The sequence below is a fragment of the Penaeus japonicus genome, unplaced genomic scaffold (assembly GCF_977035675.1).
Source record: "Penaeus japonicus unplaced genomic scaffold, GWHDUDI00000001_assembly GWHDUDI00000038, whole genome shotgun sequence".
In the NCBI taxonomy this organism is placed as follows: domain Eukaryota; kingdom Metazoa; phylum Arthropoda; class Malacostraca; order Decapoda; family Penaeidae; genus Penaeus; species Penaeus japonicus.
Window position 1 is genome coordinate 2756344 of NW_028234440.1, and position 15653 is coordinate 2771996.

General features: G+C 50.3%; 1 protein-coding gene across 19 annotated transcripts in view; it reads left to right on the plus strand.

Annotated features, from left to right (window-relative positions):
* LOC122259888 (uncharacterized) overlaps positions 1 to 15594 on the plus strand; it is a 205668-nt gene extending 190074 nt beyond the window's left edge. For 13 of the 19 annotated variants that reach the window (XM_086533067.1, XM_086533070.1, XM_086533064.1 and 10 more), the window contains 7 exons: positions 844 to 929; positions 5512 to 5621; positions 5862 to 6007; positions 6718 to 6825; positions 10539 to 10916; positions 11552 to 11650; positions 12300 to 15594. In XM_086533067.1, coding sequence (XP_086389193.1) covers positions 844 to 929; positions 5512 to 5621; positions 5862 to 6007; positions 6718 to 6825; positions 10539 to 10916; positions 11552 to 11650; positions 12300 to 12523 — 1151 coding nt within the window. In that variant the 3' untranslated portion in view covers positions 12524 to 15594. Of the gene's footprint in view, positions 1 to 843; positions 930 to 5511; positions 5622 to 5861; positions 6008 to 6717; positions 6826 to 10538; positions 10917 to 11551; positions 11661 to 12299 lie in introns of all 19 variants that reach the window. The other 6 variants (XM_086533068.1, XM_086533074.1, XM_086533080.1 and 3 more) reach the window with 5 other exon arrangements.
* Positions 15595 to 15653: the final 59 nt, after the last annotated feature.

The following is a 15653-nucleotide window of genomic DNA, read 5'->3' on the forward strand; positions in this document are numbered from 1 at the left end:
CGGATTAACCGAAATCCGCGAATTAGTGAACGAAACGAGTTAGAGAGAGAGAGAGAGAGAGAGAGAGAGAGAGAGAGAGAGAGAGAGAAGACAAGAGACAGAGCGAGTGAAGGGCGGCCTCTCGCGGCGTCAGGCGACCGCACCAATTCCCTTTAGTCGAATTACACATATTAAAGTCAATAAAAATCGCCCTTGATAATCTGATGACTGGCACGCGGCCGCTCTCTCTCTCCCCAACACACACAACAAAAAATAAAAAGATAAAAATAACTCCCGCTCCATCAAAAGCCATTAAGGAAACCCAAGAGGAGGGAGGAAGGGGAAGAGGAGGGGGGTAGGGGAAGAGGAGGGGGGTAGAGGAGGAAGAAGGGGAGAGGGGAGGAAGAAGGGGAGAGTGGGGGGGAGGGGGAGGCGAGAAAGTAGGGAAATGGGGGGGAGGGGATTAAACTGATTATATTGTACAAGATGAATTATTACGGTTTAAAATGGCTCGGCTTCTGTCGCGTTGAGTGAGTCGCTCCATATGAACTCTCGATTGCGCGCTCGGCTCATGTAGGCCTATGTGTGGAATCTGCCTCTCTGTTTTCCTTTCTTTCTTTCGTTCTTTTTTCTTTCGATTTCCTTTATTTGGTGTCAAATAACAATCGGCTTTTACCGGTATTCTCTAATTTCACGATTTATGCTTGCGATGAAACATTTTGTCATCTCTTTATCATTATCATAAGTGTTATCACTTCCATCATCATTATTTTTTTCCATTGCTGTTGATATTCCCCAATGCTAATCTATTTATAACATATCGTTTTTACAAACCAATCATAACCCTCCAATTTTCTTCCGCAGATGAACCTCGCGATATGATTGGTCACCCAGACGACGATCCGAAGCGCCAGAGAACGCAGTACAACACAGACCCGCTATACACAAATGTAAGTAATATGAAACAGATGATAATAACAATGATAATGATGAATGTTATGATAATCACAATAGATATTCGTAACTTCACGTTTCTAGCATCGTTATTATTATCATGATCTTTTTGGTTTTCCTTGTTCTTTATTCACAAATTTGAAAATAAGTTTATGTTGTCATGATACCTGCCTGTGAGAAATGAATATCTGTTATAAACACAACAGCTGATAGATCCGCCTCAGGCTATTAACCGCTGGAAAAGAGTGTGTTTGTGAGAGAGAGAGAGAGAGAGAGAGAGAGAGAGAGAGAGAGAGAGAGAGAGAGAGAGAGAGAGAGAGAGAGAGAGAGAGAGAGAGAAAACACTCAATGCATTATCAGTCTGACGAAGATATTATTAATAGCGAAATTACGACCTGGCAATATTGTACATCTGAGAGCAATACGAGATCCATTCTCCTCCTCCTCCTCCTCCCCCTCTTCCTCTTCCCCCTCCTCCTCCTCTTCCTCCTCCTCCTCCTCCTCACCCTCCTCCTCCCCCCTACCGAATCCATCTCGGAGAGGCTAGTACTCGAAGGTGTTATACATGCAAGAACTATGCCCTCGAGACCTCTTAACTTGTCGAATCTGAATGAGGATAATTTGTTTTCTATAAGACAAACAGAAAACGTATTTCCTACTGACCCTCCCCCCCCTCCCCTCCCCTCTATCTTTCCTATCTCTTCTCTGTTCCTCTATTTCTGTTTCTTTATCTATGTCTTTCCTTTTTCTTTTTTTTCTTTTTCCTCCTCCCTCCATTCCGATTCCTTCCACTATCGACTACTTTTTTCCATCTCCTTTTCCTTGTTTTCCTTACGTTTCTCTCCTCACTTCTCTACCTCCTCCTTCTTCTCTCTTCTCTTCCATCTTCCTCCTCCTCTTCCACCTGTCTGTCACCCACTGTTTCTCCTCCTCCCCCCTCCTCCTCTTCTTCTTGGAAAAGCTGCTCTTCCTCCTCTCCCTCCTTTTCCTCTTCTCCCTCATTCCTCCTCTTCGTCCTCTTCCATCTATCTCTCCTCTCCCCCCTTCCTCCCTCTTCGCAAGGCAGCTGAAGACAAAGGGATCGTATTCCACAATCTCGAAGAAAATGGAGGAAGCTCCGATGTCTTACAGCAAAATTGAGCAATAAAACAGATTTATTACACCTTGGTGCTCCAAATCACCCAAACAAAGCAGTCTATATCTTTCATAACTACCATTCCCTCGAGGTCATTTGTAATCTTATTGGTCAATTCACGATATGAAAGCCCCCTCTCCCTCCTCCCCCTCTGCCCCTCTCCCTCCTCCCCCCTGGTGGTCAACGGCAGCCAATCAAAGCCCTCGGATCATATTCTTGGTTACGTGAAGTAGCCAATCAGTGGCCTTATTACCTGCTTTGAAATTCCGAGAGGCGCCGTGCCAATCTCAATTTGTTGGGGCAGCTGATTTATGAGAGAGTTACGGCCCCTTTTATTTGTCTTCGGGCGGTTCCTCCTTCGCCTTTTATTTGCGCCGGGATCGTAGTCTCGCGGAGTTATGGCGCAGACATTTTGGTTTATGGCAGTCATGGTGCCGGCCGGGGACGACGTGCAGTCACACATCCCTCCCTCCCTCCCCCCTCTCCTCCCCTCTTTCCCTCTTTCCTCTGTCCCCTCCTCCCCTCTTCCCTCTCTTCCCCTCCTTCCATGTCCCCTCGTCCCTCTCTCCCCCTCCCTCCGTCCTTCCCAACCCTTTCCTTCCATTCTCTTCTCTTCCTCTACTGCCATGATTGCTCTGCCTTTATTTCAGTTCTTTCGCGTTTTCTTTCTTTCTGTTTCACATTTTCTTTCTCGCTCTTTCCCTTTTTGTTTTTTCCTTTCTGATACCGCTCTCGGTTTTTATCCTCTCTCATTTCCTTTTCCATCTCTTTTCCTCTCTCCCTTTCCCTCCTCAATCTCCTTCTTCCTCCTCCTCCTCCTTCTTCTTCTTCTTTCTCCCTCTCCTCCTTTCCGTCCTTCCCCCCGTATCGCCAGCGCCTCCTCCGCTCATTATACCGCGTCTAGGATGTCCATGTCACAGATCCTGCTCTCTGTTGCTCCGTCCTCTCGCTTGTAGGGGATTCCTTGGACTTTTTTTCGGATATTTATATTTGCGAATTCAGTTATTTTTATATTATTTGTGCATTTTTGAGTCGCGGCTTAAGTGTCGACGAGCCCCTCCCCCTCGCCGACAGTGACACAACACGAGTGCCAATGGTGTGTCGATATTGTGAATTTCAACGTCCACTTTGCGTCTCTCCTTCCTCTGCAGACAGCTCCTTCTCTCTCTCTCTCTTTCTCTCTCTATCTCTCTCTCTCTCTTTCTCTATCTCTCTCTCTGTCTCTCTCTCTTTCTCTCTCTCTCTCTCTCTCTCTCTCTCTCTCTCTCTCTCTCTCTCTCTCTCTCTCTCTCTCTCTCTCTCTCTCTCTCTCTCTCTCTCTCTCTCTCTCTCTCTCTCTCTCTCTTTCTCTATCTATCTATCTCTCTCTCTCTCCCTCTCTCTCTCTCTCTCACCCTCTTTCTCTCTGGCTTGCTAGCATGACTAAAGAAAGAATCTGGATGAAATTCCAATAAAGCCGAAGAAACAACCTTGATCTGATAAAGCAAAATTCTTCTAAGATTTCGTCGATAAATCTGATTTCTTTTCTTTCTTTTTTTTCTTATACCCGCCTTACTTTTTGGACGCTTAAATATTAAAGCGGTACTTAGCAGCGCCTTGTTTACCTTACCGATCGGGGCGACCTCGCGCCCTCTCTTGCACAACGCCCCGACACGCCCACGGCCAAATGACACCTCGCCCGCGCTCTCGACCTGTTGTCACGCCCATCACTCACTTCGCCAACAGCTCCACCCGCCCATTTGCACGTTCGCCCCTTCTCCCCCCTCCCCCCTTCCCACTCCTTGTCGTCGCTCCCTCCCACCTCCACCCCCTCCCCCTCTTGTGCGGACTCCCATCCCTCACGCGCGCGGAATCAATGCCCAGTAATGAGTTTTATGATGTAAGAGTCACGGGCAAATACACCAATTGCATGCCCGCACGCCCGCCCGCACGCCCATCGTCATCATCATCGTCATCGTCGCCGTAATTGAATGGTTTCGCACGCGAGCCAAAGGGCGGGATTGCGGCTTCGCTCGCATTCTTCCGATCGCGCACTCTGCTGCTCGATACGTCAAGTCGCACTCGGCGCGCTCGAATCTGCTACATTGCTCCGTGTCACGCTGGGACGCTGCCCCTCCCTCCCCTTGCCCCCCTCCACCCCTCCCCCTTCCCCCCTCCCCGCCCTCTTCCGTCGCTGTCGCACTCTCCTCTGCAAAGTCGCCGCCCGTGTCATCTGGAGTGTGTAAAGTCAAGCCGCAGTTCTTCCTTAGTCTCTGGGTCTCTCCCTGACCCCCCTGCCCCTCTCCCCCCCCTTACATCCCTCCCCTGACCCCCCTCCCCGCCCATGACCAGTCATTGTTCAGGCAGAGAATTACCTAATGAGTGTGAGAAGTAACGAGCGGAAAATTAATCATTTGCGGAAGGAGCGATTGGCGCTCGGCCGCTCGGCCGCTCGGGCGGACGAAAGGCCGAGGCCGCGGACGCGCTGCTCGAAGAGCCCTGCGTGTGCGTGTCTGTGTCTGTGTCTGTGTGTGCACGCGTGTGTGCGTGTGAGTGCATGCAAGCGAGAATGCTCCAGCGCGGGAGGCGGAGGTCATGCATAAGCATGAGCGACGTCCAGAGCCGGACACGGGAGATGATGGCGTCTGTGACGAGACAGTTTAGAGGCAGGATGGCAGGATGGTAGGATGGCAGCGCCGCCTCGGCTCCTGTGACATCAGACTCCTCCATTTGGCAGCAGGATGCCTTGCAACGCCAGCCTTGCACCGGAGGACAGCTCGCTTCCGTTACGCGGCCGTGCAACATTACCGCTCTTATGCAAACACACGACTGAACTACCACATTTAATGCCATCGTAACCCCCCTACCCCCACCCCCCAGCTCGCGGGGGCGGGGGGGGGGCTCGTGCCGAGATGGCGGCCGTCACGCCCGGGCCGCACGCTAATGCCCCGGTATGAATATAAATTGGATATTGGAGCAAGGCGAGGTGGCCGAGCAATAAAAAATAAATGGGCGCCTTCGAGGTACTGCGATTGCGGCATCACGGCGGCGTCCGCGGCGGCATCTGCGGCGGCAACACGCGGCCGCAGGAGCGAGCGAGCGCCGACGACCCGAACGCCGCATGACGACTCAACGGTCGTCGTGCTTCCGTCGCGTATCGATAATCGCTCCTTGTTCCCCGAGGGACCTGACTTGCAACTGTGTTTGAAGTGTGCATAAGTTATGTCACTCCGCCGAGGAATGTCAGCAGCGCTTATGCTTCCTTTCCTCTCGCGGGTCGAGTCTCGCCCGCCCACACGAGACGGCCCTCGGAGCCCTCGGGAAATGTCGAATTCGAATTGTCGTCATGTATGTCGAATTTCACGAGAATGAGAAGCAGAATCGGTGTTAAATTCATGTCTGTTCTGTTACCCTTACTATCTCACCTGGTTGTTCTTGTGTCTAACCGCCTCTCCCTCCGGCAGATGTTATGGTCGAAGCAGGCCTGGCCGACCCTCAAGACCGAAGACGCCACCAAGACGTTGCTTCCTGACCTCGGCGGCGGAGTCACGGGGGGCGCAGGCTCTCCCTACAGGTAGGTCGAGCTCAACGCAGGTAGATTAGCTGCCGCTGTTTGGCTGTTCGTCTTTGCTGTTTACATGTTGCTTCCTCGTAGAGGCTTTGTGATAAGGATGATTCATATATTCATGTGTGTATTTGTAGGATGTGCACATATGTATGTAAATATAAATATGTACTTATTGTGTTCTGTGCCAGCGTGAGACTAATCGCCCCTTCCCCCTCCCCTCCCCCTCCCCCGCCGCCTCTCCTTCAGCAGCGTCCAGTCGTTCGTGGATCACCCAGCCAGCTACCCGTCGGTATCCGCCGCCTCCGCCTCGACGGACGCCCTCTACGAGACGATGGCCATGACGCAATCCAACACCAACCAGGTCTACTCGCCGCCTCTCGCCACTTCCCTCGGTAAGTCGCTCCTCCGGACGGACGGTGCCTCGTGTCATCTCTCTTCGGGTTTTGTTCTCTTCTTCTTCGTCTTCTTCTCCGCCTTTGGTTTTTATTCTCTTCTTTATTTATTCGCAACTGTCGGGTGAAACTTTCGTTCGTGTCTGGGTTTTTTATGTTTCCTTCATCTTTTTATTTTTATTTTTCTCTTCTTTTGCCTCTCTTCATCTCTAACACCCTGTTCCTCTCTCTCTCTCTCTCTCTCTCTCTCTCTCTCTCTCTCTCTCTCTCTCTCTCTCTCTCTCTCTCTCTCTCTCTCTCTCTCTCTCTCTCTCTCTCTCTCTCTCTCTCTCTCTCTCTCTCTCTGGCTCCCTCCCATTCCCTTCCCTTCCCTTCCCTCCCTTCCCTCCCTTCCCTCCCTCCCTCCCTCTTCGGAAGACGGCGTCGGCGGGTCCACGTCAGCTCTTGTAGGTTCATGGTGATGGGTATGGTGATGTCCGTAGTTCGTTGGAAAAGAGAGAAGACAAACAAGCAAAGAGAAAAAGGTCAAAGTAGAAACAGTTTAGAAGTGAAGAAAGGAGGGCGAAAGAACAGAAAAAAAAATCTCGAAAATCAGTTTTTTTTCCGTTCTCTCCCCTCCTGTTGGAAAGAAAGAAAAAAATAGACAAAGAAAGAAAGAAAGTCAAAGAGAGAAAACTCAAGAGAATAACTCTGTGGTTGGCCTCCTACAGGTAGCGCAGGTGGACTGACACCTCTCACACCCATCACCATGCAAGATGTGAAGCCCGTACTCGCTGCTCCTTCAGTCCTTGACACAACCGTGTCCCAGTTCCATCAAGGTAAGCATCCCCCTCAAGCCGCCTCCCCCCTACTCCTCCCCCTCCCTCCCCCCCTTTCCATCCATCCATCTAACCCGCCCATCGGTTCATCCGCGACGTTCAGGCCCGCTGGCGCTGACGTCCCTCGCCCGCCGCTGAGGCATTCACGGACTCGTGTGAATCGCCATCCATCACATGCATTACTCACTTACTATTATCCTCATCTTTATTATCCTCATGCATCACCCTCATTCTTGGAGCATCCTGTCACTCCAAATCATTCTCGATGTAAGGGATCAGGTTGGATAAAATCCTCGGGCTTGGAGACTAGAACGTATCCACTTCGGCGCCATGCAACGCTGCGTCTCAAACGTATCCACAGAACCGCGCCGACACGATTTAATCACGCGAGATCCCCGCCATCTTCGAGGATTCTCGGCTGTTCTTGCGAGTGCGACGAGCGGGGAAGAAAGGGGAGAGAGAGAGGGAGAGAGTAAAGAGGAGAGAGAGAGAGAGAGAGAGAGAGAGAGAGAGAGAGAGAGAGAGAGAGAGAGAGAGAGAGAGAGAGAGAGAGAGAGAGATCCGGCCTGGGAACCTGAGCCAAGTTTAGCCATAAAGTCGAGGGAATCACCGGCCACAAGTTCGTCTCCGGGGCTGTTAAGTCAGCAAGTTTGCTTGGAAGTCATCGCACTACGCACAGATCGCGCGGGGAAAGTTTACATTAGGTCGGAATCTGTTCTAAGACGGCGCTGAAATTTCCCATGAAATGCGTCCGTCTTGCAGACATCGCCGGCGGGACCATGAATCCTGCGAGGCCGAGCGCCCGAGGAGGACCTTCTCGGGCGCATCTCCCTGGCGCGGACGGGGCCTTGAGGAAGCCGAGGGGGACCCGACTTCTGTCTTTCTCTCTCTCTCTCTCTTTCTCTTTCTCTCTTTCTCTCATTCTCTCTTTCTCTCTTTCTCTCTTTCTCTCTTTCTCTCTTTCTCTCTCTTTCTCTCTTTCTCTCTTTCTCTCTTTCTCTCTTTCTCTCTTTCTCTCTCTCTCTCTCTCTCTCTCTCTCTCTCTCTCTCTCTCTCTCTCTCTCTCTCTCTCTCTCTCTCTCTCTCTCTCTCTCTCTCTCTCTCTCTCTCTCTCTCTCTCTCTCTCTCTCTCTCTTCCTCTTCCTCTTTCTCTTTTTCCCTCCCTCCTCCGTCTCCGTCTCCCTTTTCCTCCCTGCCTCCCTCCCCCCCCACACCCTCGCGGTCTCCCCTAAGACGGCACTGGATCGGCAGCCATTTTGGGAGGTGACTTTCCCTTCTTATATAGCTTTTTCTAGTAGACTTCGGCCCGACTTTAATGGCCATTCCAGTCCTCAGTCACCGCGCGGCCATCCAGTTCTCGACTCGCCTCCCAAAAAGGCGGCTCCGTCACCCAAGTAAAATCTGTGTGTGTATTTAAGGGCGGGCGGCACGGGCGCGAGTAAGATATCCTGGGCCGCCGCGGCCGTAACTCATCTTGCGTCCGCCAACAATGTCGGGACAATGGTGGATTTTACAGTCGCGGCGCCGTATTCAGCCATGGAATTTTATCGCCGTTTCGCTGCCGTGAAAAGCGGGATTCTATGAACACTTTGATTTATCGAACAAGGCCTGCCTGGCGCGGGATCAGAAGAAGATGAAGAAGAAGAAGAAGATGAACGCGGAGAGGAAGGAAGGGAGGGGAGGGAGGGAGGGGAGGAGAAAGGGGAGGAAGGTAGGAACAGAGAGAGAGGGGAGAAGAGGGGAGGAAGAAGGATGGGAGGAGAGGTTGGAAGAAGGCGAGGGGAGAAAAGGGGAGGAGATAGAAAGAGGGGAGAAGGAAAGAAGGGAGAGAGAGGGAATGTTACGAAGGCGAAAAGAATCGTTTTTTTTTCAAAAATCGTAGCGGGTGACCGACCGTCGCCGCCTGGAAGAAATATTTAGTGGGCACAATGCACTCCGCGGAACGACCTCTTGAGCGGTGTTCGGGGCGTCATAAGCTAAAGGAAACCGATCCCGAGGAGCCATCAAAGTCCGCGCTTAGAGATGAAGGATGCTGTTCCAAGGATGCTATTCGGCGCGGGGGGAGGGCTGCAGGGGGAGGGGTGGAGGGAGGGCTTAGCCGCATAGGGGACAGGATCGCTCGTTTTCATTTTCATTTTTATTCACCTTCAGTCTCATTTTGAATATCACTTTCACTCACATTCAATCTCATTTTTACTTATTTTCAATCTACTTTTCATTCATTTTCCATCTATTCCCATTTTTCATTTCCACTCTCATTAAAGTGTCCACATTCCCTTATTCTTTCTATTTATAGCATTTGTGTTTTCTATTTTTCGGTTTTGTTTTGTTTTAACGTGTTCTTCTAACCTTCTAACGAGTTTATTCCTCATTTTTCCACTATTCTGTCTCCTCCCACCCTTATCATCCTCATATTTTCGAATTCTACCAAATGAAAACCCAAAAAGGCTAATATCCTCCATTTCTGTCAATAATATTTTCCCCGCAATGCCATCCATCCTTCTCTTAACACCCATCTGTCTGTCTGTCAGGCAAAACCAAAAATAATTACGATAAAAAAGAATAACAAATTTTGCTGTCGCTGATCCTACTGACGAAGGTGTCTGGCCCGCTGTCAAATACTGGAACCTGGAACCGGGAACTGGGAATCAAACCCCTTGCATGTTATATCATCATCTGTTGCATGAGAATTCATTATACATTAGTGCTGTGCATGGACGCCAATTTTTGTTGTTGCATGATTGCATGACGACTGTTTTTTTTTCTCTCTCTCTCTTCCTGTGATCTGAAATATATTAATTTTGATGTAGTTCTCTCATGTATGAATTATTTTATATTTTGTTTGTTTGTGTCTTTAATTGTGTCTGTAATAGAGATCAGTTGCTTCTTCATGCAAGATAATTTTGTTGACTTAAATGCACATTAGCACCTGTGCACTAATTTGCACCTGCACTTTGCACCCTGTAGACTTTATTGAAGGATGCAGCCCAGAGTTTTTAAGCCACTTCATAGCACAAGTAGCACGGGGCGACCCCGCCCGTTCTCGCCGCCCGCCCAACCCTTCCCTCCACGCTCTCTCTGAAGGCGTGGAAGCAGTGGTTGAGTGCGAGGGAGTCTCATGCATCGCCCGACGCGCTGCAACACGGAGCGCCGAGGGGCCCTTCCCTGCTGAGGATGACGCCGTTTTGCGGCCGACATCCCCGAGGGAAGGGCCCCGCGCGCTCGGCTTGCGGCGCCCGAGCGATGGCACGGCTTGCGGGCGGCGGAACGCGCCTCGTCGCCCTCGTGGTTGGCATCGGCTGCGTCCTGTAGATGAGCTCTTATTATTATGTTGTTCGAGAAGCAGCGCCGCGCCCTCTCGGCAAGGGACGCCCGAGGGAGAAGTCCCTTGCGGGGAGGAGGCGCGCGCTCGACGCCTCGGCCACGTGACTCACTCGTCTCACAGTCTGGGATTCTCAGAGGGATTCTTAGAGGGATTCTCAGAGGGATTCTCAGAGGGATTCTCAGAGGGATTCTCAGAGGGATTCTTAAAGGGATTCTCAGAGGGATTCTTGAAGGGATTCCGATTCAAGGGAAGGGATTGTGCGCATCCTCGGGTGAGAGCCACGCTTTGAGACGAGGCGCGCCACGTGGCGGGTGCCGCGCGGGTGCGCCCGACCGCCGGGTGTAGTTGAGTGTGTGAGTGTGATGGGAAGTTGTTATCTGCACGTCAGGTGGGTCCGTCTACACCCCCCTGAGCACCACCCAGCATCAGCCCACCTCTAACGCCGCCTACACCACCGCGGCCGCCCACTACCCGGACCACACGCCCGTGTCGCCCGCCCAATGTACGTCGAGTGAGAGTGTGACGTCGCTGGACACGCTGGTGGTGGCGCCCTGCTCGTCCCCGCTCAAGGCGGACACACCCTGCACCTCCGCCCTCACGGTCCTCCAGCCCGCGTCGCACGCCCACGCCGCCACCCACCACGTCCCCAACCATGCACACACCCACGTGCATACCCCAACGCATGCCCACGTACCCATGCATGCCCATGCCGCGGTCACTCCCGACCCGACCTACACCACCCTCCCGCCAATCACGCACTACTCAGGTAAGCCCCTCTCCCCCTTCTCCTGCCCTCCCCCTCCCCCCTCAGGTAAGTCCCCTCCCTCTCCCCCCGCTCCTACTCCTACTCCTACTCGTATCCCTCGAGTCTGCACTCCCGCACGCCCACTTGCATGCCCACGCCCGCGTCCCGCCCACACTGGGTCCTGCTAGCCTGCGTGGCGCCCCCTTCCAGAGGGGTTCCCGCTTCCAGATTCCCTGTTGCTCAAGAGGCAGTTGCCCAGACACCTCCGTCGCCATGACCACGTGACCCTTCGAGGCAGCCGCTCATGTACTTTGGTTTTAGTTTCTACATGTTCTGACACAACCAAAACAGTGTGACTTAAATGGCGTCCCTTTTCTCTTGGTGAGAATCGAAGGAGAGTCATTCGAAGCCTCAAACCTCCCAGGCACTGGGGCTTCGACCCCATTTCCCCCCCGACGAAGCTTGGGATGACATCCATAGCAGTCCAGATAATATCTTTTTTACATTATCTATCCATTTAAAGGTTTATTTATAATCTTCATCTTCATTTTTACCTATTAATTATTTTGTTATTTTCGTCTCTGTTTCCATCCCCTTTTCGCGTCTGGTCGCGCTTCCGAGCACCGAGACTAACGAGCTCGCCCTCTCCCCCGCAGGCACGGCCGGCTCCATGGCAGACTACACGTACTCCTCGCCGTACACTCAGTACTCCTCCGCGTACCCCACCTACGGCTACGGCACGGGCGGGCTCCTTAGTAAGTAACTGTGAGTATTGGTGTACCTTATCTTTTTTGGTTCTTTGTGTTGGTCTGTTTACAGTCCCTTTTTCTTTGTTTCTCGGACTTTTCTGTTTTCCTTCGGATTTTTTTTCTTTATTTCTTTCTTTTTCTTCTACTTCTTTCTCTCTCTCTCTCTCGCTCTCGCTCTCTCTCTCTCTCTCTCTCTCTCTCTCTCTCTCTCTCTCTCTCTCTCTCTCTCTCTCTCTCTCTCTCTCTCTCCTCTCACTCTCTCTACTCTTCTCACTCACTCACTCCTCACTCACTCCTCTCTCTCTCTCTCTCTCTCTCTCTCTCTCTCTCTCTCTCTCTCTCTCTCTCTCTCTCTCTCTCTCTCTCTCTCTCTCTCTCTCTCTCTCTTTCGATTCCTTTTCCGTTCACATCCACATATTTGGTTTTCCGTTTTTCTGCATTTCCGTTAATTTTCCTCCTTGGCATCACGGACATGTCGAGATCTCGTAGTTTCCCGCAATCTCTCCCGAGACGCGGGTTTAGAGAACGCCAGGTGGCAAGATGGAAGGAGCCCGATGCACTGAGGCTAGAAATAGATGCTTTTCCTCGTTTTAGAATGTCAAAAATCCTTTTCCAAAAGCCCGCCGAACTGACCGCCCCTTTCTCGCCTCCGCAGACATGGGGAACTACTCGAGTCCCAGCAACGGTGGTAACAACAACAGCGGCGGTGGCAACAGCGCCAACAGCAACGCCACCACCAACAGCGCCAACGCCACTAACAACAACAACAACAACAACAGCAACAACAGCAACAGTCACAACAACACGGCGGCGCGGCTGCGCATGCTGCAGTCGTCCCTCGGAGCCTCCATGTGCGGCAGGCAGGACCGCTGCACGTAACGCTGTGACGCCACCTCGTCTCTGCTGTGTGTCCGTTGGCGAGCAGGTGTCCGGCTTATCAAGACAACTGTGATGCGACAGACCTCCGCTACCCCCTCCTCGCTACCCCTCCCCCACCCCCACCCGAGGGTCTCCCCTCCCCCCTCCCTTCCCTCCCGCGCTCCGAAGGACCGAGTCCTCGACGCAGACGCGGCCCCGAGAGAAGGACTGAGGGAGAAGGAAGATCGCGCTGAAACAGAGAAGATATATATATGTAATAAAGCTGATAACGGTAAGGAGCTGCAGAAGTCGAACGAAGAATAGCCGAAGGCTCTGCGGAGAGGAGGAGAAGCCAAAAAGGACCCGAAGACAAAAGAGAAAGAAGAAAGAAGTCTCCACGCAGAGCGCGCCGCGCCAGAGAGCGAGAGACGACCTCTAGTGTAGCTGAGTGCGTGTTTTGAGCAGCACGGACCGATCTCTTAGCTAGGATACCAAAGAATACCCACTCTCAAGTCACGAGCTTGCTTGAGTCGCGGCGGCCGAACGACCCTTCCCTTCTTCAGGCACATGCGTTCACTTCAGGAACGAGAACCTCACGGTCAACACAGCCCTCCCTCCCTCCCGCCCCTCCATCCCTCCCTCCCTCCCCTCCCCTCTCCCCATGCCTCTTGCCCCTCCCTCCCACCCTCCCACCCTCCCTTCCCTTCCCTCCCTCCTGCCCCCTCCACTCAAGGCATTTCATCTTGTACATAGCACCCGTCGAAGCAGACGTTTCCTGGTGTGCCTGAAGGAGGCAAGCGAGGGGCGCCGACTCGCACACACACACACACCCCTTTCCACTCTGGGCGCGGGGAAGCCTTCCTCCCGTCGGCGGGATGAAGGAGCGTGTCCCCAGCGCCAGTCACTCTCCTCTGTCGGGTCTCGGTTTTCTGTTTTGTTTTTGGGGTTTGTCGCTGTCCAGGACCTAGATCTACTGACTCGTGTTTTTGGCACCGATCAAAAACTTTCTAAATCCCTGTATCATTTAAGTTTTATTATGAGTTTTTTTTTTCATTATGATAATATATGTATTTTTTTCAAACAAAGACGCCTGTGAAATGGTGATTCGATTACCTCTTTTTATATATATATATACGAATATATATATTATATATATATACATATATACCTCTTATTTTGTCTTGAAGAGGCTAAGAAAAACAACAAGAGAAAGCGGTTGAGGGTTCCGGAGGGGCCGTCCGAGGGGCCACCCAAGGGACACCCAAGGGACACCCGAGGGATACCCAAGGGACACCCGAGGGACACCCAGGGGACACCCAGGGGACACCCGAGGGACGCCCAAGGGACACCCCAGGGGCCCTCCGGCAGCTGCTGTTTACCAAAGAGGCGTTATTGGCTTCTGTCTCCCAGCCTGTGTGGTACAAGGCGAAGCTTAGTCAGGTGGACTTCCGTAGCGCGGAGGTTGCTAATCAAGTCTCCTTATTGTAGGAGGCTTTGTTTTTTTGTATAGACATGTTTTTAAAAAAGAAAGAAAAAAAAAGAATGAATGATGACAAGTTGACCTATGTATTATTGATAAAAAAGACCTATTTATAAAAAATCTGCCGAAGTTAAATGCCCTAGGTAGGTCATAGAGTTAAGGAGAGAATAGATTTTAAGGTTTTCCTATTGCCCATTCCCAGTCCCTCCCAGGGTTCAACAGCAACACTGCGACCCCCTCCACCCTCTCTCTCTCTTATTTTTACGCTGATTCTTTTTTTTATTTATTTTATTTTGCCCATTACCACTCAGTTATATTGTACAGTATTAGTCCTAGGGTCTAAACTCGCACCTTATAGATGCCCCCACGTTTCACAGTCACAAAGTATTACACGTTTAATGAGAGCGTCAGCGATTCCATTTCGGTACCGACGCGGACCGGCGGTTTGGACCAAGTGCCGGTGTTTTTGAGTCTGTTTCATTATTTGTTATTATTGTCATTATTATTATTATTATTATCATCATTATTATTTGTAAGAGATTATCCACTGCAGCTGTATTGCCTACGGGTCAGTCTGGATTTTATGCTTGTCAGGATTCCTAGATTTAACAAATAAACTATTCGTCAAAGTTTTTATGTATGAGTGTCTTACAGGGCGAGCGGCGGGTGACGCTGCCGGCTCGTTGCATATGGCTACATGAACTAGTCTCAATCGTTCACTTTCTGTGAAAAGCGAAAGAAAATTCTGATTTATCTCTCTCATATCACGTTCAATAACTCTTTTATATTATTTTTTTCCTTTCGAAGTTCTCCCACCTTTGATCGGAATTCTCAAAATTTGAAAATACAAATTCTCATGCAAAGAATTCTCATTATTTTCTAAAAAACAACCTTATTATTAATAGGTGATTCTTGATTATTTAATTGTTTCTCTCAACGAATGTCCGGGCATCACCAAGTGTTGCAGCGGCCGTGTATATTTGGGGCTTTATTGCGAATGGGTTGGGTGTCCAGCTTCTCTGTTCGAGTTTTATTTGTAGTCTGTTATGTGCAGTCACTGCATTGCTCTTGTATGTGTAAAAAACATTATGTTACGATAATGACTTTTATTATTCTTGATCATTGATTATTGTCATTATTATGTTGTCATTATTTTTTTGTGTTTCTTTTGTCATGTATTCAGTGTATCTGAATTCTTATGCTGTAAAAATTTTTGTGTTCGTTGGTTGATGCGGTTGAAGTGTCACATCGCCAACTTGTATGCAATTGTTGCTTGATTTCTTGTCATCAATTAGATTTTTATATATACCTTATGTCCAAAACATTGTTATGGTCGTTATATCAACAATTTTTTTTTCTCTCTCTCCAGTGACAGTGTTTCATATTTTTTATTTTGTCTCAACCTACAAACAGTAAAATGCGCATCAGTATGTTGTGAATTGGTTGCCAGTTTGTGCATTTGCTTGGAACTTTTCCACTATTGAAGAGAGCGAGTCTTCCACGACTGTTTGTAACTGATGCTATTTAGTCAGACACAGTAAAACCTACATATTGATGTATGCAGCAACAGTAGGTATAGCTATAGAAATAAACAACTGCTCTTTATAGGAAACCCCGGCATTTTATTAGAACCTTCCCTGAGATGTGAATTCCTACAGGATAGGAGGCAAG